Source organism: Sparus aurata, chromosome 1 (assembly GCF_900880675.1).
Source record: "Sparus aurata chromosome 1, fSpaAur1.1, whole genome shotgun sequence".
NCBI classification, from domain to species: domain Eukaryota; kingdom Metazoa; phylum Chordata; class Actinopteri; order Spariformes; family Sparidae; genus Sparus; species Sparus aurata.
In genome coordinates, this window is record NC_044187.1 from 3,909,566 (window position 1) to 3,932,466 (window position 22,901).

At 41.7% G+C, this 22,901-nt stretch overlaps 1 protein-coding gene across 1 annotated transcript in view; it reads left to right on the forward strand.

The window, feature by feature from the left end:
- The window catches only part of LOC115586875 (cadherin-23-like), a 58,157-nt gene that overhangs the window by 32,762 nt on the left and 2,494 nt on the right, over positions 1-22,901 (forward strand). The window contains exons 10-31 of the mRNA XM_030426308.1: positions 6,725-6,843; positions 7,344-7,517; positions 7,600-7,728; positions 7,871-8,026; positions 8,446-8,626; positions 9,588-9,721; positions 9,871-10,821; positions 11,389-11,517; positions 11,660-11,815; positions 12,274-12,454; positions 13,450-13,583; positions 13,733-14,683; positions 15,249-15,374; positions 15,640-15,891; positions 15,974-16,072; positions 17,956-18,128; positions 18,243-18,394; positions 18,517-18,824; positions 20,420-20,530; positions 21,026-21,214; positions 22,143-22,240; positions 22,328-22,489. Coding sequence (XP_030282168.1) covers positions 6,725-6,843; positions 7,344-7,517; positions 7,600-7,728; positions 7,871-8,026; positions 8,446-8,626; positions 9,588-9,721; positions 9,871-10,821; positions 11,389-11,517; positions 11,660-11,815; positions 12,274-12,454; positions 13,450-13,583; positions 13,733-14,683; positions 15,249-15,374; positions 15,640-15,891; positions 15,974-16,072; positions 17,956-18,128; positions 18,243-18,394; positions 18,517-18,824; positions 20,420-20,530; positions 21,026-21,214; positions 22,143-22,240; positions 22,328-22,489 — 5,065 coding nt within the window. The remainder of the gene's footprint in view (positions 1-6,724; positions 6,844-7,343; positions 7,518-7,599; positions 7,729-7,870; positions 8,027-8,445; positions 8,627-9,587; positions 9,722-9,870; positions 10,822-11,388; positions 11,518-11,659; positions 11,816-12,273; positions 12,455-13,449; positions 13,584-13,732; positions 14,684-15,248; positions 15,375-15,639; positions 15,892-15,973; positions 16,073-17,955; positions 18,129-18,242; positions 18,395-18,516; positions 18,825-20,419; positions 20,531-21,025; positions 21,215-22,142; positions 22,241-22,327; positions 22,490-22,901) is intronic.

The window sequence follows — 22,901 nt, forward strand, 5'->3', positions numbered from 1 at the left end:
CAGACACAACATATAATTCACTTTGAATGATCTGTTTGTTTCAGGGTTGTTCCACAAACATGTTTAGAGTATCTGTCTCCAATGGTGGAGAGTCACTTAAAGGGTAATTCGGATGTTACTCATACTTGCATTGTGGGTAATGTAGGCACGAGGTTTTGAAATAGAAGAGACAGATGAGTGGAATAAAAGGTGATATCTCTGGTTCTGTTCTTTTTTTTGTGATTGTTTGTTTTCAAACCGTCCATAATACGTCTAATAGTGTTACAGCAATGTAATGATGCTTTTCAAAACCAGCTGCCTTCATTACCCACAATCCAACTTTGCCACTGAGTGACATCACTGGAGGCAATTTTATCAGACTACATGCAGCTTCCTCTGTAGCCACAGAAAGGCTTTATAATACTTTTTTGTCCAGTCGGACTCCCTCAGACCTGTAAACACACTTTTAATGTGTCAGATTTGACGAGTGACTCTTGAAGCACATTTCACCCCGAGCACTGCTAAGTATTACTGTTGGCACTGCAGTGATCCTCAAATGGCAACAACACTGGACAAAGATTTCATTCAAACATGTAGTCTATAATATAAATGGATCACCAGTTAATCTTCCTCATTGTGGGTTTAGCACACAAGAAATTTGTTTTTTATCAGCGTGGCTTCAGGGATATCTATGTCAGTCTGTCATTAACACCCCTCAAGAAATGATAGGCACATAAATCCAAAACATTATACATGCCCAGATACCAGATGTTGTTATGGAGGTTTTAATGTGCAGGTATTTGAGTGAACCTACATTAATGTGTCTGTTCTGTATTAACTTGTATGTTTTTTCTGTTCCCAAAGATACTTCAGTCATAGATTGTACTACAGGTAGCTCAAGTGAATTTGGTCCAGTGGATGAAGGATATGAAGGTAAGATAGATATTACACTCGTTTAACATCACACATTTTAAAATGAGATTAATGTGAAATAATCCAGCAAAAGGTGACTTTTTAGAAAATGAGTTTCTTTGCAAGAGGCAGATATTTTCTAAATTGATTATAATAAATCAAATCTGTTCAAATAAAATTACCACCTAATTATTTAATTTCTTTATTATTTATTTTTCCTTCTCAAACAGTATTTCACCCAAATATCACAATTGAAAGGGATACCAATAATTTTTTAGACTTAAAAAGTTGGATGTGTGGAAGAGTGTCATGATTAATGAGCCACTACAGAATACATTATCTGCTCAAGGCTCATAAGTGTGCAGCATTCATATCAGTGAGATGCATCATTTATTAAAAGTTCACTCAGGAAAATCTGCCAGAGAAGTAATTTAGTCCCTCTCACAATGCTCCCATCATGCTGCAGGTGATGTGGAGGTGGTTACTGGGATAGTAGCAGGAAGTGGTGTGAAGTTGGTGCCCAACATCTTTGATAATTACCGGGAGTATCTGGAGCTGAGCTTCATGATTGGAGACACCAGCGCGACTGTTCGCACCAAGAAGCCGCTGGACGCAGACACACTGACAGACGTGAGTTATGACAACACTGATAGACATTAAGTTAATTACTGATAAATCCCAACAGCAAATGTGTTCTAGTGCCTGGATTTAATTTCCTCACATGCTCATGTCGATATTACAGTGAGGAAACGCTACCTAACTTCTGAAGTGGCTGCTTTATCCAGATTTTACAGAGCACTCCTGCAGAAATTTTACCAGCACCATGTGATTTTATTGTTGACAGCTTTAACCATAAAATAAAATCAGCGCTGGACTCTGTGGCTCCACTTTCAATTAAAACAATTAATACAAGACCTACACCCCCGTGGAGGAATACAGAAATTAAAAAACTCAAGAGAAACTGCAGGAGTGCTGAGAGGAGATGGAGAAAAACAAAATTAACAGTTCACTATGAAATTTTACGTGGACATCTCAAAACATATAATAATGCAGTCAAACAGGCAAGAATCTCCCACTTCCATAAAATCATCAACGAACATAGAAACAGCCAAAAATTCCTCTTCTCCACAATTGACCTTTTAACAAACAAAAATTTTAATAGATCCTCCAAAACACCAACTGACGCCCTTTGCGAGGACTTTGCAGAACACTTCAGAAGTAAAATCAATGACATCAGATCAAGTCTTTTACCTCAACAGATTTTAAATGTCGACACACCTGAATCATTGATTTTACCCGAGGAAACACTGGAGAGTTTTGCCCTGGTTGATGCGAGGACACTTGGTCGAGTCCTCTACCAAGTAAAGCCCACAACCTGCCTATTAGACCCAATTCCCACACCGTTTTTTAAAACACTTTGTGGATCCTTTGAGGATCAGCTGTTATACATGGTGAATTGCTCTCTTCAGACGGGTGTCTTCCCCGCCTCCTTTAAAACGGCGGTGGTGAAGCCACTTCTGAAGAAGAGCAACTTAGATCCCAACATCTTTAATAATTATCGGCCTGTATCCAACTTACCGTTTTTAAGTAAAATCTTGGAAAAACTTGTTTTTAACCAAGTAAATGATTTTTTAATCGCAAACAGCATTTTAGAAAAGTATCAGTCTGGTTTCAGGACAAACCGCAGTACAGAGACAGCCCTTTTAAAGATTTTAAACGAGATCAGGTGCAACTTAGATAACCATAAACTCACAGTCTTGGTACTACTGGATCTAACCGCCGCCTTCGATACAGTAGACCATCACATTTTATTAAATAGACTAAGGAACCTGGTCGGCCTCTCTGGTACTGTTCTTAACTGGTTCGTCTCTTACCTCACAGATCGACATTTCTTTGTAAGTATGGATACATGTTCCTCAGAAACCCACAAAATAAAGTGTGGGGTTCCCCAAGGGTCAATTTTAGGTCCAACTCTTTTTAATCTTTACATGCTTCCCCTTGGGGACGTCATCAGGAGGCACGGCATCAGCTTTCATAGTTATGCTGACGATACACAACTGTACATCGCCGTGTCTCCTGATGACACAGGGCCTATTGATGTCCTTTTTACCTGCATTTTAGATATCAAGACATGAATGGCAGCAAATTTCCTACAGCTCAACCAGGACAAAACAGAGGTTTTACTCATTGGTCCTGATGGCCAGAAAGAGAAACTTTTACCAAAGTTAGAGAATCTTAAACCATCACAATCTGTAAAAAATCTGGGTGTGATTTTTGACTCTGAGCTCAGTTTTATTCCACACATCAAAAATATAACAAAGATAGGTTTTTATCATCTTAAGAATATCGCCAGAGTCCGCCCGTTTCTCTCTCAGGCCAGCACGGAGGTGCTGATCCACGCTTTTATCTCTTGTCACTTAGACTACTGTAATGCCCTGCTCTCTGGCCTTCCCAAAAAGAGCATCTCGATTTTACAATTACTACAAAACTCAACCGCACGAGTGCTGACAAGGACCAGAGGGCAGGAGCACATTACACCGGTTTTAAAGTCGCTGCATTGGCTCCCCGTGCGTTTCAGGATTGATTTTAAGGTTCTTTTACTAGTTTTTAAGTGTCTTAACGGTCTTGGGCCTTCTTATTTATCTGACCTGCTTTTAGTCTATCAGCCCCCGAGGACCCTGAGGTCCTCCAGCACCGGCCTTTTGACCATACAGGTTAGTTCAAAAAAGCAGGGGGAGGCGGCTTTCAGTTATTATGGGCCCCGACTGTGGAACAGCCTGCCGGAGAACCTCAGGGTTGCGGCGACTGTTGAGGTTTTTAAAAAGAGGCTCAAGACCCACCTTTTTAACCAGGCTTTTACTTAGTTTTTAGCCTCTTTGTTTTTATGTTTTTATGTTTTAGTCTCTCGTGTTTTTAGCCGTTATGCTTTTAGGTTTTAGTCTTCTGTGTTGTTTTTAGCCTCTTTGTTTTTATGTTCTTGTGTTTTAGTCTCTTGTGTTTTTAGCTGTTATGCTTTTAGGTTTTAGTCCTCTGTGTTTTTAGCCTTTATGCTTTTTGCTTGATTTTACTGTTTTAGACTGTCAGCTTTTAGTCTCCTGTGTTTCCTCATGGGGGCCTGCCAGGCTGGGAGTTGTCTCTGGTCTGGCCGGTGGGGGTGCTGTCTCGGGGGCTGTTTCGGCCCGGGCGGTTAGAGGGCTCCGCACCGAGGTGTGGGGCCTCCTGTCTGCCCGGGTTGGGGTGGTCCCTGTGGCGGCTCTCTCTGCGGCCTTGGACCGGGATCGCTCTCAGTGTGGCTGGCCCCCACAAAGGTAGCTTCCTCCACGCCTTAAGGTCTCGCTGCCCAGCCATGTCTCTTCAGTGACAACTAGTGTATGTGTGGGTATGAGTGTGTGAGTCTGTGTGTCTGTATGCGTATGTGCGATTGTCTGTTTGAGTGTGTATGTCTCTGTGCATGTCTGTGGGGGTGGGAGGGTTGGGTTCTTTTAATTTTTCTTCTCTTGATTTTATTTACAGTTTCTCTTTTCTGTTGTTGTTTTAAATCTATGTAAGGCACTTTGAGTTACTCCTCTGTATGAAAAGCGCCATACAAATAAAGATTGATTGATTGATTTATATATTAATATTATTTTCGCGTCTATTCAGCTTACGTCTGAACTTTCTGTTCAGGACTTGCTGCTACATTATGTCCAATATCTCATATATTTAACCTTCAGCACATCTTTACGTTGAGTTTTCTAGTGTGTTCTGTCAGGTGTCTCCACAAACCTCAAGTGCCCTGTGTTCCTGTCTTACAGAGTGGCAGCATCTTGTTTTACTCCATCATGTGTGATGGTGTAATTAAGGTGAGAGAAATGTAAAAGTCACAGTATTCACTCAGCACTGCATAACAAAATATTTTAAATGATGTGTTTGTCTTTGCAGTACAACAACACTCGGAGACTGAAAATCAATGACATCAATGACAACAGCCCGATATTTGAAGAGAAGCTCTACAGTAAGAGTGTCTCTGAGGTGAGTCACTGAAATCTGTGAGAAAGTGACTGTAGACCTCCTGCACAATACACCTGTATCTACTGTCAGGAACTGAGCAGAAATATAAATGCAACGCTTTATTTATTTATGGGATTGTGAGCATATCACATGTATAACAAACCTCATACATGAAGTGTGAATAATACAAAAATTCAGTCTGTGAAGGCTCTTAGAGAGGATAAATGTTGTGACAAACACTGTGTTCAGACAAGTGTTTACTTGTATGAACAACAGAACATGCATGTGTGTAATGTATTTGTATCTGCATCAATCGTCCTTTTCTTCTTTCAGTCAGAACCTGTGGGGTTCGAAGTTGTTCGAGTGACGGCGACGGACGCAGACGGCACCGCAGAGAACAACGCAATCACATATTCCCTTGTAATACAATTTACCCATATTTATACAAGCTTAATGAATCTTTCCACTTACACTGATACTACACCTAGTTACTGAAATTACCTGAGTGAAAGATTCAATTCAAAGCCTTTTTTTAAGTGAGAGATATTTGTAGTAGGGTTACTTTTTACTTTTTAAAAAGTAAAAGGTAATGTTCAATATGAAAATGTGATGTTCACTTTCTTCCATAAGGAACCAGCTTCAGAGGTCTTTGAGGTGACCAGCGCAGGAGCTGTTCGCTTGAAGAAACGTTTAAACTACAATTTAGTCCAACAGTACAACTTAATAGTGAAAGCCAGTGTGAGTAAAAGTATTGATACTGACAGAAATAACAAATACAGAAATAACATGATTGAAATGACTACCTGATGGATCTGCTTTGTCTGTGTTGTTCTTCACTACAGGATCCCTTGGGGTTGAGTGACACAGCCACTGCGGTGATTAACGTAGAAGACTTTGACAACTTGAATCCATATTTCAGCCACAGCTTGTACCGGGCTTTTATTCCAGAGAATCAGGTGAGTCTTCTAAACTAAATACTACAAGTGAAGAAGCCTCATGGATGAGAGGTGAAACATGAAAGTCTAGTTTCCTACAATATAACACCAAGAAATACCTTCAACTTCAATACTACAATATTTCTCTCACAAGTCTTGACATGTCTCTGCTTCCACAATGTCAGAACACTTCTCTTTAAAGCAACATTATGTAGAAATCCCCATTGTTTCTGGGTGCAACACCAGTATCGTGAATACAAATCCCAGGTCTGTAACAGTTTGTCAGTTTGCTAGCAGCAGGCCTGATAACCTTATTTCCTCCCAGCAGTCCAAAGCTCTTCTGCTACGGATTTAACCACCATCACATCCCTGATAGTCTGGCTAGCTATGCCGCTAACTGAGCGAACAAGCTAACCGTAGCTACAATCATGGATGCATCAATGGAATACAGTTAGCAGCAATTAGCAGTTACTCTATGAAATATGACTTTAAACAGCTGGCCGAATCTTCCATATTGCACGTTTTAAGTTTTTGTGTTGTGTTGCATTTTGAAGGTTTTTGCTACGTGTGTGTTTGCCTGTGAAATAGTTTTCTGTTTCTATACCATTGTGTTTTCTTCAATAATGACTGTGGAGTGTCAGGTAGAAGCGTTGCCTTCGAGTATGAGGACAGAATTTGAACATTAACCACTTGTGCATTACATATTTTAGGATGGACCTTTCCCGACCATTGAGCCAGATGCAATAAAAGCTCAGGATGGAGACATCGGGATCAACGTGGCTCTGATTTATAGCATCAGTGAAGGTAAATACAACAGGAAAATAAAGCTGCAAATTCAGCTCAGACAGGCGAAACAGTACATTCTGTGAAGAGACTCTCCGTATTTAACCTCGTCTTTGTTTGTCTAGTGTCTCCAGCAAAGTATCAGAGTAACTTCCAGATTGACTCTAGCAGTGGAGTTTTGTCTGTGCAGACTCCAATAGACAGAGAAGAGTTGAGCAGCAGTGTGATCTCTGTCAACATCGAGGTAACAACAATATTTGTTAATAACATCCTAGTATTTGAACAAAAGTGTGAAACAAGTGACATGTGAGGCTTGTAGCACAATCAGACAGAGGCTCATGTATTTGTAGGGAAAGTAACGTTTATGTGTACATTTTAAAAAGTGAAAATATAAACATGGACATTAAATATTGTTTAACATATTTTCAAATAAAACAGAGCAGTATTTAATGTAGGCAGTCGATGTTCTTCTCCTCTGTGTCTGAGCCCCGTTGGTTTGCATGTGCCCTAAATGCCTCTGCTTAGGTCCTACATTAGTTGCTAGCTAGAATGATTATTGGCTCAAAAACAAAAGAATAATATAAGTTGAACTTTTCAAAATAAAAAATTCAGTCATCATCTCCTCCATCCATGCTGATAGAAAGTCATGTGAAGTTTCATAGTCCAAAGTGTTTCTGGAGCTTCACAGTAAAACAACTTTACGTGTTGTCCCTTTAATGATTATCTGTATTATTCTGTCTGCAGGCGGCTCAGACAGACGACAGCTTGAAGACGGCTAACGCTGTGGTGTCTGTCACCATCGAGGATGTGAATGATAACGCTCCAAAGTTTGACTGGTCCAACTATTCTGTTTCTCTTCTGGAGAATTCTCTTGTTGACACTGTCGTGTTCAAAGCCGTCGTCACCGACCTGGACCAGGTACATTTTTACTGAAAACCACACTTGGATATTGATTGATAATAATTATTCAATAATCTTTTCCATGATCCTGTTTCTCTAGGGAGGATTTGTGGGAACATTGCGGATCCTTCCAGAATCAGCTCCCTTCTCTATCGGTTCTGATGGGACGGTCACAGTTAAGGACTCCACAGCTCTGGACAGAGAGACGACTACAAGCTTCACTTTTCAGGTGATCCAGATTTCCCATTGAACATAAACCCTGAACTTTCTGGTTGTTGCAGGACTATTGCAACAACTACTGCTGCAGGACATTGTTGAATCTGAGCATGTTTACATTTTAAGTTAGATGCTGTTCTTTTGTTGATTAAAAGATTGAAGCAGCGGAGACGAATCCACCAAACAACATTGCAACAGCAGAAGTCAGTGTGACTCTTCTGGATGAGAACGACAACAGTCCTGTTTTCACCAGTAACAAGTACGAGGGAAAGGTGTTTGCAAATCAAACTGAGGGAATGTTGCTGGTCCAGGTGAGTGATTAATATTCATCATATTACTTTACCCTCCCCCTATATCCCAACAATAATCAGGAAACCTTACACCTGGCCATGAGCGTAACAGGCGGGGTGGAGTTCCTCAAGGTTCAGTTTGAGGTCCCCTTCTTTTGTCCTTGCAATTAATAAATGTGCAGGTACATCCTTGTACGCTGATGACTCAGCTCTATAACTAATCCTAATTTTTACAACTCAGCGAACTTAATGAATCACTTCATTATATAACACTTCACGTATTTCATTCATCAGTCTTCCAGATGTCTGCTGTACTAAATGAAATCCTGCCACTGATTCATTCTTTAGTGTAACGTCGTTATAGTTTTAGGTTTCTTTTAATTTTTTTTTGTTTTTCTTGTCAACTTTAACGTGTATGATTTGTATAATTTCACACATAGGTTGAGGCAGAAGATGTAGACGATGGCGCAAATGGACAGATCACGTACTCAATCGACTTTGGGAACACTGACGGCTACTTCTCCATCGAGGACAAAACTGGAACAGTCACGCTGGCTAAAGTAATTCCCCTGGTTGTAAACAGGATTTTGGAGTTCCCTCTCTACATAACAGCCAGAGATGGTAGGTCTGAACAGTATAGCACATAGTATTCAGCACTACCAGAAGTAGCACCGAATCACACTTCTTAAGCCATATAAATGATTATTTATCAGGTGAATGGCTCAGAGTGATTATTTAGTCCCTGTAGATAGCACAAGGCACAGGATACTTGGATTAAAATGCTCTCTGTAGGCTGAAAAGTCCAACAACTGCATCGCAGCCAGAAGGGATACATTGGGCACTTCACCTTTGGCACTATTGAATTCTTTGTGGTTATAAAGTTGTTACCACACCCACGAAACTGTATCAGCTCCAACTTTTCATGACTAATGTCATCTTTACAACATGCCTTTATGGTTTCCATTTCCTGGCTTGGTGTGATTTAAACACTGACTGGACAATTAAGTGCCCACAGCTTTTGTCTTTGTTTTGTACTCTTTGTTACATAAAACACGGCATTAACATCTTATACTCACTGTAGACCTTTTTTTAAATTATTTTATTTCAAGGTCAGGTTTTTTGAAATCTTGTTCTGGAGTGATGTCTACAATCTTGTCTGTGTATATAAACATCTTGAGGTACGTACATCGTACTGTCAAACCGCGTAGGAGAAGAGACTGTGTGAAAGAATGCATCATATTTTCCATTTGTAAGGCTCATCCTGTCGCGTCTATGAAGACCGGCTACAGACCGATGGATCTTTGAGAGTGATTGGGAGGCAGTCAGATGCAGCCATAAGGAGACTCTGTATAATCGTTTGGAACGGATGTAGATATTTAGATTTTATACGAGGTTAGATGAGATGTTGTACAGTCTGGGTAATTTGAAGCAAACTGAGGTCTTGTTGGAGTGTGAAAAATCCTGAAAAAATTACCAGCCCTGGACTAAGATTCTGACACCTGCACAGATGGAAGTTTGAAGAAGAGTCATCATGCTCAAAATTAAGATTTATTACGATATTTTTTTTCCATCTCTCCTCTAGGTGGAACTGTATCCCGCTCTACCGCAGCACAGGTGATCATTCGTGCTCCTGGCGACTCAAAACCTCAGTTTTTACAAAGAGTCTACTATGGCACCGTAGCAGAGGAGCAGGACCCACAAGTTGTGATTCTTAGGGTAAGTTTATTTGATCAGCCATGTCCACTTAACCCACACCTGTTCATGTGATATCCAAAACTGATTTGCATTTCGGTGTGATTGTTGAGAAGGTGGGAAAACTCAGGATATTCATTTTTACATCCGTCTCCTCATCTTCATGTCTTCAGGTTAACTTCCAGGCGATACCTGAAGAGAAACCTGTGACTCTTCGAGTTGATACACACTCTGACAAGTTCTCCATCTCCCCCACCGGTGAATTCACCACAAACGTGAAACTCGACTATGACGAAGGCCCACACAACTACTCTGTGACCATTTCCATCTCTGACGGCGTTGACAGTGACAGTGCTGTCGTGGAGGTTCAAGTCACTGACGTCAACGACAACAATCCTGTTTTTGCCCCTAGTTCTGTCACAACATCAGTCCCAGAGGACTCGGAGGTCGGTTCCAATGTTACTGTTGTACCAGCTACAGACAAAGACAGCAGCTTCAACAAGGAGATCAGATACTTGCTGAGAGGAGGAGAGGGGAGGTTCGATATTGATCCTGTGTCTGGGATGGTGAGTGTGGCTGCTGCACTTGACAGGGAGACCAAGGCAGAATACAACCTGCTGGTGGTGGCTGAAGATCAGGGTCGTCCAGCCAAGTCGGCCACAGCCTCCCTGCTGGTCCAAGTGTCTGACGTCAACGATAACGTCCCAGAGTTCTCAGCGGCTGAGTATCAGGTTGAAGTGTTGGAAACAGAGTCAGTGGGTAAAAGCTTGCTCACCCTCTCAGCTGTAGACCCAGATGAAGGAGCAAACGGGAGAGTTTCTTACAGTATTCTCCAGCAGAGTCCCTCATCAGACCCTGCTGTGTTTGAGCTGGACTCTTCCAGTGGGACTCTGCAGCTGGCCCAGCCTCTGGACTACAGTGAGGTGAAGATGTACAGCCTGATGGTTCAGGCCTCTGATGCAGGGACCCCCTCGCTGGTCAGGAACGGCTCTGTGGTGGTGAAGGTGAAGGACGTGAACAACAACCCTCCTGTGTTCAGTGAGGAAAAATATGACGTGGCCGTCTTTGAGAACCTGGCCAGCGGTGCGTCCATCCTGACACTGGAGGTCACTGACAGGGACGAGGTGAGTGTTGAGTTCTCAGTTCTGTGTGATCACATTCATTGTGTGTAGTTGAGTGAACTGTGGATTAGTCCACAGCATTTTTAGTTATCAAAAACATCATCGGGTGTCTTTAATCTTCTCCATCGTTCACTGAAGTTTTGTCTCATCTCTGTGCTGCACAATCAGAGGAAATGAGAAGTATGAATGTAATTCTATTCACCCTGTAATGTAGAATACAGCTCAAATGGTTTCATTTTTGCTGGTTACCATCCACAAGCCAAAGCATTCATCACTGCAACCTTAAATATTGATTTGCATACAATAAAAATCCATTAATTTGTGCTGGTATTTTATTTATCAATAAATTTAAAGACGTGGCCGATTTGTGTCAGATGGAAACACAGCTGATATGATAGCTCATGTCGCTCTTACAGTTTTGACCTCAGCACCACTGCATTATTATTAGTTTTATATAATATATAAAACTGTGATTCATTTCTCAGATAATACTTTGTTGTTTTCTATAAGCTTGTGATATTGATTATTAATAATTATTCAGTAATCTATGCCATGATCCTGTTTCTCCAGGGAGGATTTGTTGGAACATTGCGGATCCTTCCAGAATCAGCTCCCTTCTCTATCAGTTCCGATGGGACAGTCAGAGTGAAGGACTCCACAGCTCTGGACAGAGAGACGACTGCAAGCTTCACTTTTCAGGTGATCCAGATTTCACATTGAACATAAACCCTGAACTTTCTGGTTGTTGCAGGACTATTGCAACAACTACTGCTGCAGGACATTGTTGTATCTGAGCATGTTTACATTTTAAGTTAGATGCTGTTCTTTTGTTGATCAAAAGGTCGAAGCAGAGGAGACAAATCCACCAAACAATGTTGCAACAGCAGAAGTCAATGTGACTCTTCTGGATGAGAATGACAACAGTCCTGTTTTCACCAGTAACAAGTACGAGGGAAAGGTGTTTGCAAATCAAACTGAGGGAATGTTGCTGGTCCAGGTGAGTGATTAATATTCATCATATTACGTTACCCTCCCCCTATATGCCAACAATAATCATGAAACCTTACACCTGGCCATGAGTGTAACAGGCGGGGTGGAGTTCCTCAAGGTTAAGTTTGAGGTCCCTGTCTTTTGTCCTTGCAATAAATAAAGGTGGAGATACAGCTACATCCTTGAATACTGATGACTTAGTTCTGAAACTCCTCCTTATTTTACAACTCAGCGAACTAATCGAATCACTTCATTATATAACACTTTACATATTTCACTGATCAGTCTTCCAGATGTCTGCTGAGTACAGTATTCAAGGACATGCTGCCACTGAGTCATCCTTAAGTGTCACATTGTTATAGTTTTAGTTGGTAGAGTTTTTGTAATTTTCCTTTTTTTTTTTTTTATAGTTTTTGTTTTTCTTGTCAACTTTATCATGTATGATTTGTATAATTTCACACAAAGGTTGAGGCAGAAGATGTTGACGATGGCGCAAATGGACAGATCACGTACTCAATCGACTTTGGGAACACTGACGGCTACTTCTCCATCGAGGACAAAACTGGAACGATCACGCTGGCTAAAGTAATTCCCCTGGTTGAAAACCAGATTTTGGAGTTCCCTCTCTACATAACAGCCACAGATGGTAGGTCTGAACAGTATTTCTCATAGTATTCAGCACAACCAGAAGTAGCACTGAATCACATGATTATTTATCATGTGATTGGCTCCGAGTGATTATTCAGTCCCTGTAGAAAACACAAGGCACAGGGTACTTGTATTAACCTGCTCTCTGTGGGCGGAAATGTCCAACAACTGCATTTCAGTCAGAAGAGATGTGTTGGGCACTTCACCCTTGGCTCTATTGGATTCTTTGTGGTCATAAAGTTGTTATCACACCCACGAAACTGTATCAGCTCCAACTTTTCATGACTAATGTCATCTTTCAAACATGTTTTTTTAGGTTTCCATTTTCTTGCCCGGTGTAATTTAAACACTGGCCTATTAAGAGCCCAGAGCTTTTGTCTTTGTTTTGTACTCTTTGTTACATAAAACACAGGATTAACATCTTAAATACTCACTGTAGAGCTTTTTGAAATTTTATTGCAAGGTCAGGTTGTTTGTCGAACAGTTTCACACAGCAGTAATTGAAATCTTGTTACAGAGTGATGTCTACAATCTTGTCCGTAGATATAAAAGTCTTGAGGTAAGAGATGTCAAAATGACTCAGTGTGTTTCAAAGGAGTTGGCTGCTACTGTCAAACAGTGTTGGAGGAGAGAATGTCTGGCTGACTGGCTCGTCCCGTCGCGTCTGTGAAGACTGGCTACAGACATATGGATCTTTGAGAGTGATTGGGAGGCAGTCAGATGCAGCCATGAGAAGACTCTGTATAATCGTTTGGAATGGGTATACATATTTAGAATTTAGACATGGTTAGATGAGATGTTGTACAGTCTGGTTAATCTGAAGCATACTGAGGTCTTGGTGGAGTGTGAAACATCCTGAAAAAATTACCAGCCCTGGACTAGGATTCTGAGACTCATCCTAAACACATTCAACCACCTCCACAGATGGAAGTTAGAAAAAGAGTTATCATGCTTAAAATTCATTATGATATTTTTTCTCCATCTCTCCTCTAGGTGGAACTGTATCCCGCTCTACCGCAGCACAGGTGATCATTCGTGCTTCTGGCGACTCAAAACCTCGGTTTTTACAAAGAGTCTACTATGGCACCGTAGCAGAGGAGCAGGACCCACAAGTTGTGGTTCTTAGGGTAAGTTTCTTTGATCAGTCATGTCCATTTAACCCACACTTGTTCATCTGATATCCAAAACCGATTTGTATTTAGGTATGATTGTTGAGAAGGTGGGATAACTCAAGATATTTATTTTTACATCCGTCTCCTCATCTTCATGTCTTCAGGTTAACTTCCAGGTGATACCTGAAGAGAAACCTGTGACTCTTCGAGTTGATACACACTCTGACAAGTTCTCCATCTCCCCCACCGGTGAATTCACCACAAACATGAAACTCGACTATGACGAAGGCCCACACAACTACTCTGTGACCATTTCCATCTCTGACGGCATCGACAGTGACAGTGCTGTCGTGGAGGTTCAAGTCACTGATGTCAATGATAACAGTCCTGTTTTTGCCCCCAGTTCTGTCACAACATCAGTCCCAGAGGACTCAGAGGTAGGATCCAATGTTACTGTTGTACCAGCTACAGACAAAGACAGCAGCTTCAACAAGGAGATCAGATACTTGCTGAGAGGAGGAGAGGGGAGGTTTGATATTGATCCTGTGTCTGGGATGGTGAGTGTGGCTGCTGCACTTGACAGGGAGACCAAGGCAGAATACAACCTGCTGGTGGTGGCTGAAGATCAGGGTCGTCCAGCCAGGTCGGCCACAGCCTCCCTGCTCGTCCAAGTGTCTGACGTCAACGATAACGTCCCTGAGTTCTCAGTGGCTGAGTATCAGGTTGAAGTGTTGGAAACAGAGTCAGCGGGTAAAAGCTTGCTCACCCTATCAGCTGTAGACCCAGATGAAGGAGCAAACGGGAGAGTTTCTTACAGTATTCTCCAGCAGAATCCCTCATCAGACCCTGCTGTGTTTGAGCTGGACTCTTCCAGTGGGACTCTGCAGCTGGCCCAGCCTCTGGACTACAGTGAGGTGAAGATGTACAGCCTGATGGTTCAGGCCTCTGATGCAGGGACCCCCTCGCTGGTCAGGAACGGCTCTGTGGTGGTGAAGGTGAAGGACGTGAACAACAACCCTCCTGTGTTCAGTAAGGAAAAATATGACGTGGCCGTCTTTGAGAACCTGGCCAGCGGTGCGTCCATCCTGACACTGGAAGTCACTGATAGGGACGAGGTGAGTGCAAAATATTTAGTTCTTAGTTCTGTGTGATCACATTCATTGTGTGTAGCTGAGTGAATTGTGGATGAGTCCACATCATTGCAAGTTATCAAAAGCATCATCAGGTGCCTTTAATCTGATCTGTCACTCACTGAAGTTTTGTTCCATCTCTGTGCTGCACGATCAGAGGAAATGAGAAGTATGAATGTCATTCTATTAACCCTGTAATGTAGAATACAGCTCAAATGGTTTCATTCACTGCAGCCTTAATTATTGATTTGCATGCATTAAAATCCATTAATTTGCTCTTGTATTTAAATTTATTAGATAAAGAAAAGACTTGGCAGATTTGTATCAGATGGAAACACAGATGATACGATTGCTAATGTCGCTCTTACAGTTTGGACCTCGGCACCGCTGTGTTATTATCAGGTTTCTAGATTATATAAAACTGTGAGTCATTTCTCACATCATACTTTATGTTGTTTTCGATGAGCTTGTGATACCTGCTGCTATTAACTTGGTGAACAGTGAAGTCAGCAAATGTGTGTAACACTCTACAATCATATCTTTTCCTCAGGGTGGATTCTCCGATGGTGACTTCATCTACACCAGTGATACCTTTGACATCAACAAACAGGGTGTGGTGACACTGAAGAACGACATTACTCTGGACAGAGAGACAAAGGACAACTATGTATTAGAGGTATAAGTTTTATCATTACAAAAAGACAGAGTGGAAGATGTGAAGCAATGGGAGGAGGACTTTCATATTTACAAGTCTTGAGTTTTAATTAACATACTTAGCTTGTGTTGTAAAGTTTAATAAAATAAAAAAAATAAACTGAAATAACTTTTTATTGTAACAGAAATGACAGTAATAAGATCCTGGTACTGTAGGCAGCTGAAACATATCAAATCATGTCTCCTCACTCAGTTGATCCTGTGTTGTCCTCTTCATCTGTCCTCAGGTGGTGGCGGTGGATCAGGCCACAGACGGTCTGAGTTCCACAGCTCAGCTAAACATCACTGTCCTGGACTACAACGACAACAACCCACAGTTCCCAACTATCGCGGACCCCCTACAGATCTCCGAGGGCAACTACACCGAGGAAAATCCAGGAGACATTGTCACCATCGTGCCCACGGACGCCGACCTTGGCCCCAATGGAGAGGTCACCCTCTCCCTCTCCTCCCCTCACCCACTCTTCAGATTCAGAGAGGTGAGGCTAGAGAGGATTGTGCAAATATATTTAACCTGTACTGTGTTGGTACTCTGGCTCTGAGTCATGTGATGTGTGGCAGGATGGGACGTTGCTTGCTGTCGGAGCTCTGGATCGGGAGAGCAGGGAAACTTATGAGCTGTTTGTGAAGGCCTCAGACAACGGCACCCCACAGAGAGAGGTGAGAGCAAAGCCCTTTCTCACCATTTGGCAGCCATTTGGGCAACAACCCCGGGGTAGTTATCTTGGGCTAGCAAGACCAGACCCTTGTGTCAATTAACTTTAAATGGTCAACTGGATAAAAAAAAACTGCATGTATGGAATCAACAGCCAAATCTTATTAAAAGCAATTATGATGTTTAGTGTCTTTGCCCCAAAATAAGAGTTAAAACACCTGTTTCCCAAAGGGTGTACTTTGTGCACAGTTTCACCACACTGACTTATGTTACAGCTCAATACGGAGTGTTTGGCCTAGCATTACATGAGGCACAATTAAGTAGTGTTTATGCAACATCAAAGGAAGTTTTAGGTTAAATTTGGCTATCAATGATAATTAATGATGATGATTAAATTGTCATCAAATTGTGACAGCTTGACCACAATGCGTTGAATACAGGGTATTCAAATGCTGAATTGAAATTCTTCCAATCTCTACAGAGCGCTTTCAACTTGAATTGAGAGCAGTAATAGTAAGTGGCTCAAAGTGGCAGCTAACAACCTAAAAGATTGTGGTTAATCAAATGGGTTATACATTTGATTGATAAATCAATTCTCATCAAACTGCAGTTGTTTGTAAGTACAAATCAACGTCTAATCCTGTAGTGGATTAAATATAAAGACTTTTGGCCAAGGGGTTCAAGAAGTGAATCTCAAAAATTAGCACTGTACAAATTATGCTGAAATAGCTATTGCACATTTATAAATGATTGTCAACCGTACAATTCCTCACACGGGGCACCATTATACAGGTGCCTCACACAGGGCACCAATATACTTAGCCTTGCATTGCACAATTGAGTAGTGTTTATGCAACATTAAAAGGGAGTTTTATAACTCTGATAATTAACTTGATAACTACAACCAAATTTATCATAACAGCTAGTAATGGTTGAAGGATTTTTGGAGTTCTCGACAGTGTAGAGGTTGGCAACATTCTGCCTTTTACGATATTAAAAAGACGGCAAGAAGGTTCAAAAGTCTTTTATTCAAACAAAGATGAAAACTGTGTGTGTGTCTGGCAGAACATAGAAACAGTGGTGGTCACTGATATCACATGTGGGTGTGATATGCTCAAGGATGTGTGTGTGTGACGTGATGCCAGGTTAGAGACGATGGTTAGTTACATTCAAAGACCTTGAGTCTGTGTGAAGCATCATTCGACTGACGTCTAGGAATGCAAACCACCAGTCACCTGACCTGAGATCACAATAACACCAAAACATTGAACAAACACATAAATTTAACGCATATGCATTACATCAACCAGAGTTAAAAGCGCTGTGCTTAGCCGTGCTATGCTATCTAAGCTCGGTTCAATATTACCAGTCAATTGCCTGCTTGCCTGTCACCCTGACCAAGAGTAGTTCTAAGCTGAATTTTGCACCTAGGTGTGAAGAATGGTAAATTCTGGGACACTGAGTTCAGTTCAGAGTCCATTTTTAAATCCACAATGAATGACTTCATCTGCCGGTCCCACAAGGAGTAATGCTGTCAGCTTATCCCACCAGAGCACTTGGACAAATGCAAGTTTAATATCTTAATGTTGGAATAACCACACCTTCCTTGATAATCCTGCTTATCAACAGGATATCCTCCTCTTCCAGGTTATTAGAAGTCCGTCTGCAGCTGCACAAAATGTTTGAAACTGTTGTGAATCTCACCTGTCTCAATTTTATGTAATTATTAGTCCAGTAACATAACAGGCAAAAACATGCTCAACCAACATCATAAAGGAACTAATAATTGAAATGTGATTATGAAATGTGTATGTAAATGTAATGAAATAATACAAACAGAAGTCACAGTCCAAACATCATTATCTCACATATGTCTCCTGTTCACCAGAACATCACCACCATCAGAGTGAGCCTCACTGACGTCAATGACAACAAACCTGAGTTCAGCTCCAGCAGCTACGTCAGCAGCATCCTACTGAAGGACGCAGAGAAAGGGAAGCTGCTGCTGACGCTGGAGGCCACCGACAAAGACGCCGGGGACAACTCGCGCATTACCTACAGGTCAGTTCAGACTGTGATGTGGTTTAAAGAGCCTGAGTCCAACTTACAGATCAAATTCAATTGTAATAGTTTTTAAAACGTTTTTAAAAATGTTTTTTCCCTCTGTTGATGCAGTTTTACTGCACGAAATTCCCCATATTTGGCTTTAGACAGTACGACTGGGGCTGTGACCTTGACCTCTGACCTTGCTGATGTCAAAGAGGACACCACACTGGTGCTGACAGCCATGGCTGAAGACCACGGCGAGCCTCCCCTGAGCTCCACAGGTCAGTGTGACAGGAAGCAGCAGGTAGTTGTGTTTGTTTTTTCTGTTAAAACATTTCCCTCCAATATAAAGTTATGGATGGTGGTTGTAGTATTTCCTGTATGAACTGGATGTTTCCTGCAGCCCGTGTCGTGGTCAATCTGAGGGTCGTCAGTCTTGTGGAGGGCGTGGCCTTCGGGAGCTCCTCCTACAACTTCAGCATACCTGAGCACCAGACTGTGGGGACGACGGTGGGGATGGTCTTTGCCTCCTCAGGAAGTGACCTTTACGACGTCTCCTACACGCTGAAAAAACAAACCGACCTTTTCTCCATCGACGCCAGTGGAGCCATCAAGACAAAAGCAGAGCTGGACAAAGAAGAGAAGGAGTGGTACTTCCTGGATGTGGAGGCGGTGGACACGAGGACCCCTCCTACGACAGCTGTTGCAACGGTAAAGGATTTACTTGATGTCCTATAAACACGATGATGAGCTGAATATTTGACTATTGAAGCTGTAATCCTCTTATTTTAGTCTGTTATTAGAAAAACACAAACTTCTACCATCAAACTCTTGCTGAAGTCAGTTGGGAGAGACTGGTGACAACATGTTTTCCAGTGAAAAAAAGTCTCTAGTGTCGTTCTTTGCTCTTCTTTCAGTTGTGATGTAACTGATGCTGTAGCAGCTACGCTAACCTTTCGATGAGCTGAACATTGTTTTGTTCTTACAGAAACACTTGCTTGTTTTGCTGGTCATCACATCTAAACCACACTGGTAGCTGCCAGTAGATCAGTTTGTATCAACTACACAACCAGCTGTCAAAAACATCAGTGCCGCAGTGAAGTTTTTAAATCGAGCAGCTGATCGTTGTTTTCATCATCCATGAATCTACACGTAAAGTCTTCAAACGTGATCCAGCTGTCTGCATCCATCCTCAGTGCTCACCAGCCTCTTCTCTTAAATCTCACTACGAGAACATTTTATCTAACCACTCCCATCTGAAATGATTGAGCGACTCTCGTGACACATGGTTGAGTTTATTCTGCAGGGATCATTACAAATATTCGTAGTTATGAATGAGATTTTCTGTGATTTTTATGTTTAAGTTTCCATTTGTAACTTGACTCGTCACTAGCCCCATTCACACTGCTGTTTGGATGTGGGGATCCTGAGCCAATTCTCCGACTCTGGATTTAGTATCAGAGGCGCAGTATTTCTGACAGTATGATAATTACACAGTTCCTTCACTCAACAAAAAAAGAGAAATGTCCCACAAAGCAACGTTACATGACCAAACAACAGTACCGTAGTAACTGTAACTGTCTTTGGCAACATATACCGTATTGACCCGAATATAGGATGACCCTGATTATAAGACAACCCCTCTTTTCAAGACTAATCTTCAGAAAAAGACTCTGATAACCACAATGTGTTTCTCAGTAACAAACTCACATACCCTCCTGTCAATCTCTTGGAAGCGGCCGCTTAGAGGACCACGATAAGCTTTTCTCTTACTGTTAGCGTTTTCAGACGGTCTTTTTGGACCCGCTATCTTCGGACGTTACACTCCATAACTCCATATTTCTTGGCTGGCTGACAGTTGTTTGGCGCCACCGCTTCATTGACCACCATTATCTCAAAATTAGCATCATAGCTCCGCCTCAGATGTCTGTTAACTTGACCCATTTTTGATCCACTTTGCTTCGTAAAATCACTGCGTCTCTCCATTTTTCATCTCCTGTCACTTCTTCTCCGCCGTGACTGACAGATAACCACAGCCACAGTGTCAGTGACGTCTCTACAATAAGCTGGCGCCCTCTGCCATTGCGGTCGCATAGCGACCCAGACAACTATCAGCATGTGTCAACAGTTGGACCCCGATTATAAGACGACCCCACTTTTTCACATAATTTTCATCGAAAAATACCTTGTCCTATATTCGGGTCAATACGGTATATAGGAAAAAAATATCGCAGCTGTACACAGGAAAGCCGACTGTCAACATCACCTTCAGTGATTTCAGTATTTTGTCTTTTCTTCTCCCTCAGGTGACGGTTCAGGTGGAGGACGTGAACGAGCCTCCACAGTTTTCCAAACCGCTTTACGAGGCCTCCATCGTCAGCATCGCTGTGTATAAAACCCCCGTCGTCACTGTCAAGGTAAAAACACGCCCACCCGCTGTCGGCTGACTTTTGTTTGAAAACATCCTCCTTGTTTCCATAAACACAAACTGTAATAAAACGGATAAGAACATCTCCTCTGTGTTGTGTGAGAGCAGCACTGATTAACAAGAGTAATTTATCTGATCAGTTTGAGCTGTGAGCGACGTGGTTAATGTGTCACTGAGCGTGTTATCTGATCGCTCACTGGAACGTTTCCATGACTGTCAAAAGCTCAAAGGTTTGAGACAAAGTGGAAACATCCAAACAGGTGATACTGCTACGAAGCGTCTGGGATCAGCAAAACCTGATGGATCAATTCAGCAAACTGACTCCATTTAACTTTGGGTCGATCAGTTTTGAGGAAAGACGATCCTGCACGCTGCTCCTGCTCAGCACAAGTAGAGAGGACAAGGCATCCCTCTTGACACACTGACCAAAACTCATTGATTAATAATACTATGTGTCTAATTCTAAATCCATCCCCTCCCCCAGGCTTCAGACCCCGATGTGGGTGACCAGGGTCGCCTGGTCTACAGTCTGGAAGATGCTACTTATTTTGATGTGGATCCGTCCACCGGTCTGGTGTCTGTGGTGTCAGCAGTGGAGCTGGCTGGACAGAAGGTTGAGTTGAAGGTGCACGCCAACGACCTCCAAGGACTTCAGGCTACGACCACGGTGGAGGTAAGTGGAGAAGAATGTACGGACGTTTGTTAGAAAGGTAAGAAAAAAAAAATCAGCATCCAGCAGAGACTTATACTAAATTACTGATCTCCTACAGGGGACCAATAAAGATGCATCTTAAGCACAAGACAGTAATGTTAAACAAAAACAAAACACCAAAACCTCAGATAAAATTGAGATAAAAAAAAATGATATTCCAGTTGTTCATCAGTGCCAGGATCACTTTTTTTTTCTTTGTTTTTTCCATATATTTTTTTTTTAATTCTGGGATTTTTTATTATCAGAACTGAAGGCATTTTTTATGTTCCCTTCCCAATGAGTTAAATGACTCTGTGTGCTTTAGACACTATATGTTACTTGGGAAAATTGATCCGGGCAAAAAAAATGTTTTTCTCCAGGCAAATTTTTCAGATAAAAACACAAACAAACAAGAAAATCAATTGGCCAAAACTTTAATCAGTTTTCATAGATGGAAGAAAAATATTCTAAAAATTAATCGAGCTCAACCTGTTTTCACAGATGTAAGGTAAAACTACATCATAATTTATTTGTATTTCTTGCCTCTTAGAGTCTCCATGCATTAATGTGCATTCAACAAAAATACTCTTTATCTCTTAAAAAGTCAGGAAGATAATTGGAGACATGAGGTGGGACTGAACATCACGCTCCTTTTTATTTAGTTTCTTTGGATTCTCCCCGGAATAAAAAAAATGCATCACCCTGCTCCAAATTTCTCATGATAATATAACGTCTTTAGTGAGTTTATAGAATTAGTTGCATAGTAAATAAGCGTGTATTAATTAGAAATGGAAATTAAAATGGCCAACAACAAAATGGCGGCTCCTGCTTACTGCACATTTCATCTGGTGCCAAAAGAATCTCCGCTGCTCCGAATTCCTGCACTCACCACTGTCTGTTCTCCCTCCAGGTGACGGTCGGGGGAAGTGTGAGCAGCAGCGACGTGGTCGTCATCTCCCTGAACCAGCCGGCTAACACTGTGGAGAACAAGATCCCTGACATGGAGAGGTAAGACAAGTTCAGCTCACCATAAAGACTCTTTGGAGATGTTTTGTTTCCAGTTTATATCATTTGTAATTGATTTATTCCTCTCAGCTCTTTAACTAACGCTCTTGGCTGGACCGTGAACGTCGTCGGGGTGTCCAACGATAACGGAGGAGCCTCTGAGTCCAGGACACAGAGGACAGCTGTGAAGAGTCTGGTCAGCTTAATCTGTTTGGATGGAGGGACGGTGGTGTCCGGTGAAGAAGTCACAACGTAAGAGTTTGACTTTTAATGACAACATTCAGAGTGAACCAGACAGATTTACGTATTAGTTGGCTTACATTAACAGACCTTCTTCTTCTTGTTGATTTAAATTAAGTATTTCAAGTGTGAATGAGCATCTACAAGAAAAAAAAATATTTATCCAAAGAAAACACCGAAGAAACACATCAAACTGTTACTGTAAGTCATGTGAAAGGTGTTGTATAATAACAATTAACTTTATTACGGTAGCACGTCCTTTTAACAGGTGGGAAGGGCCACTTTATGCTACACCAGGTAGTTCACGGCTCGGATGTAAATATGACTACCACTGAAGAAGTTATCAAGGATTATTTTGATGCAGGACATATGAGGTGATAGTTGATATGCTGTCAACCTTTCATAGCATAACAATGAACATTCA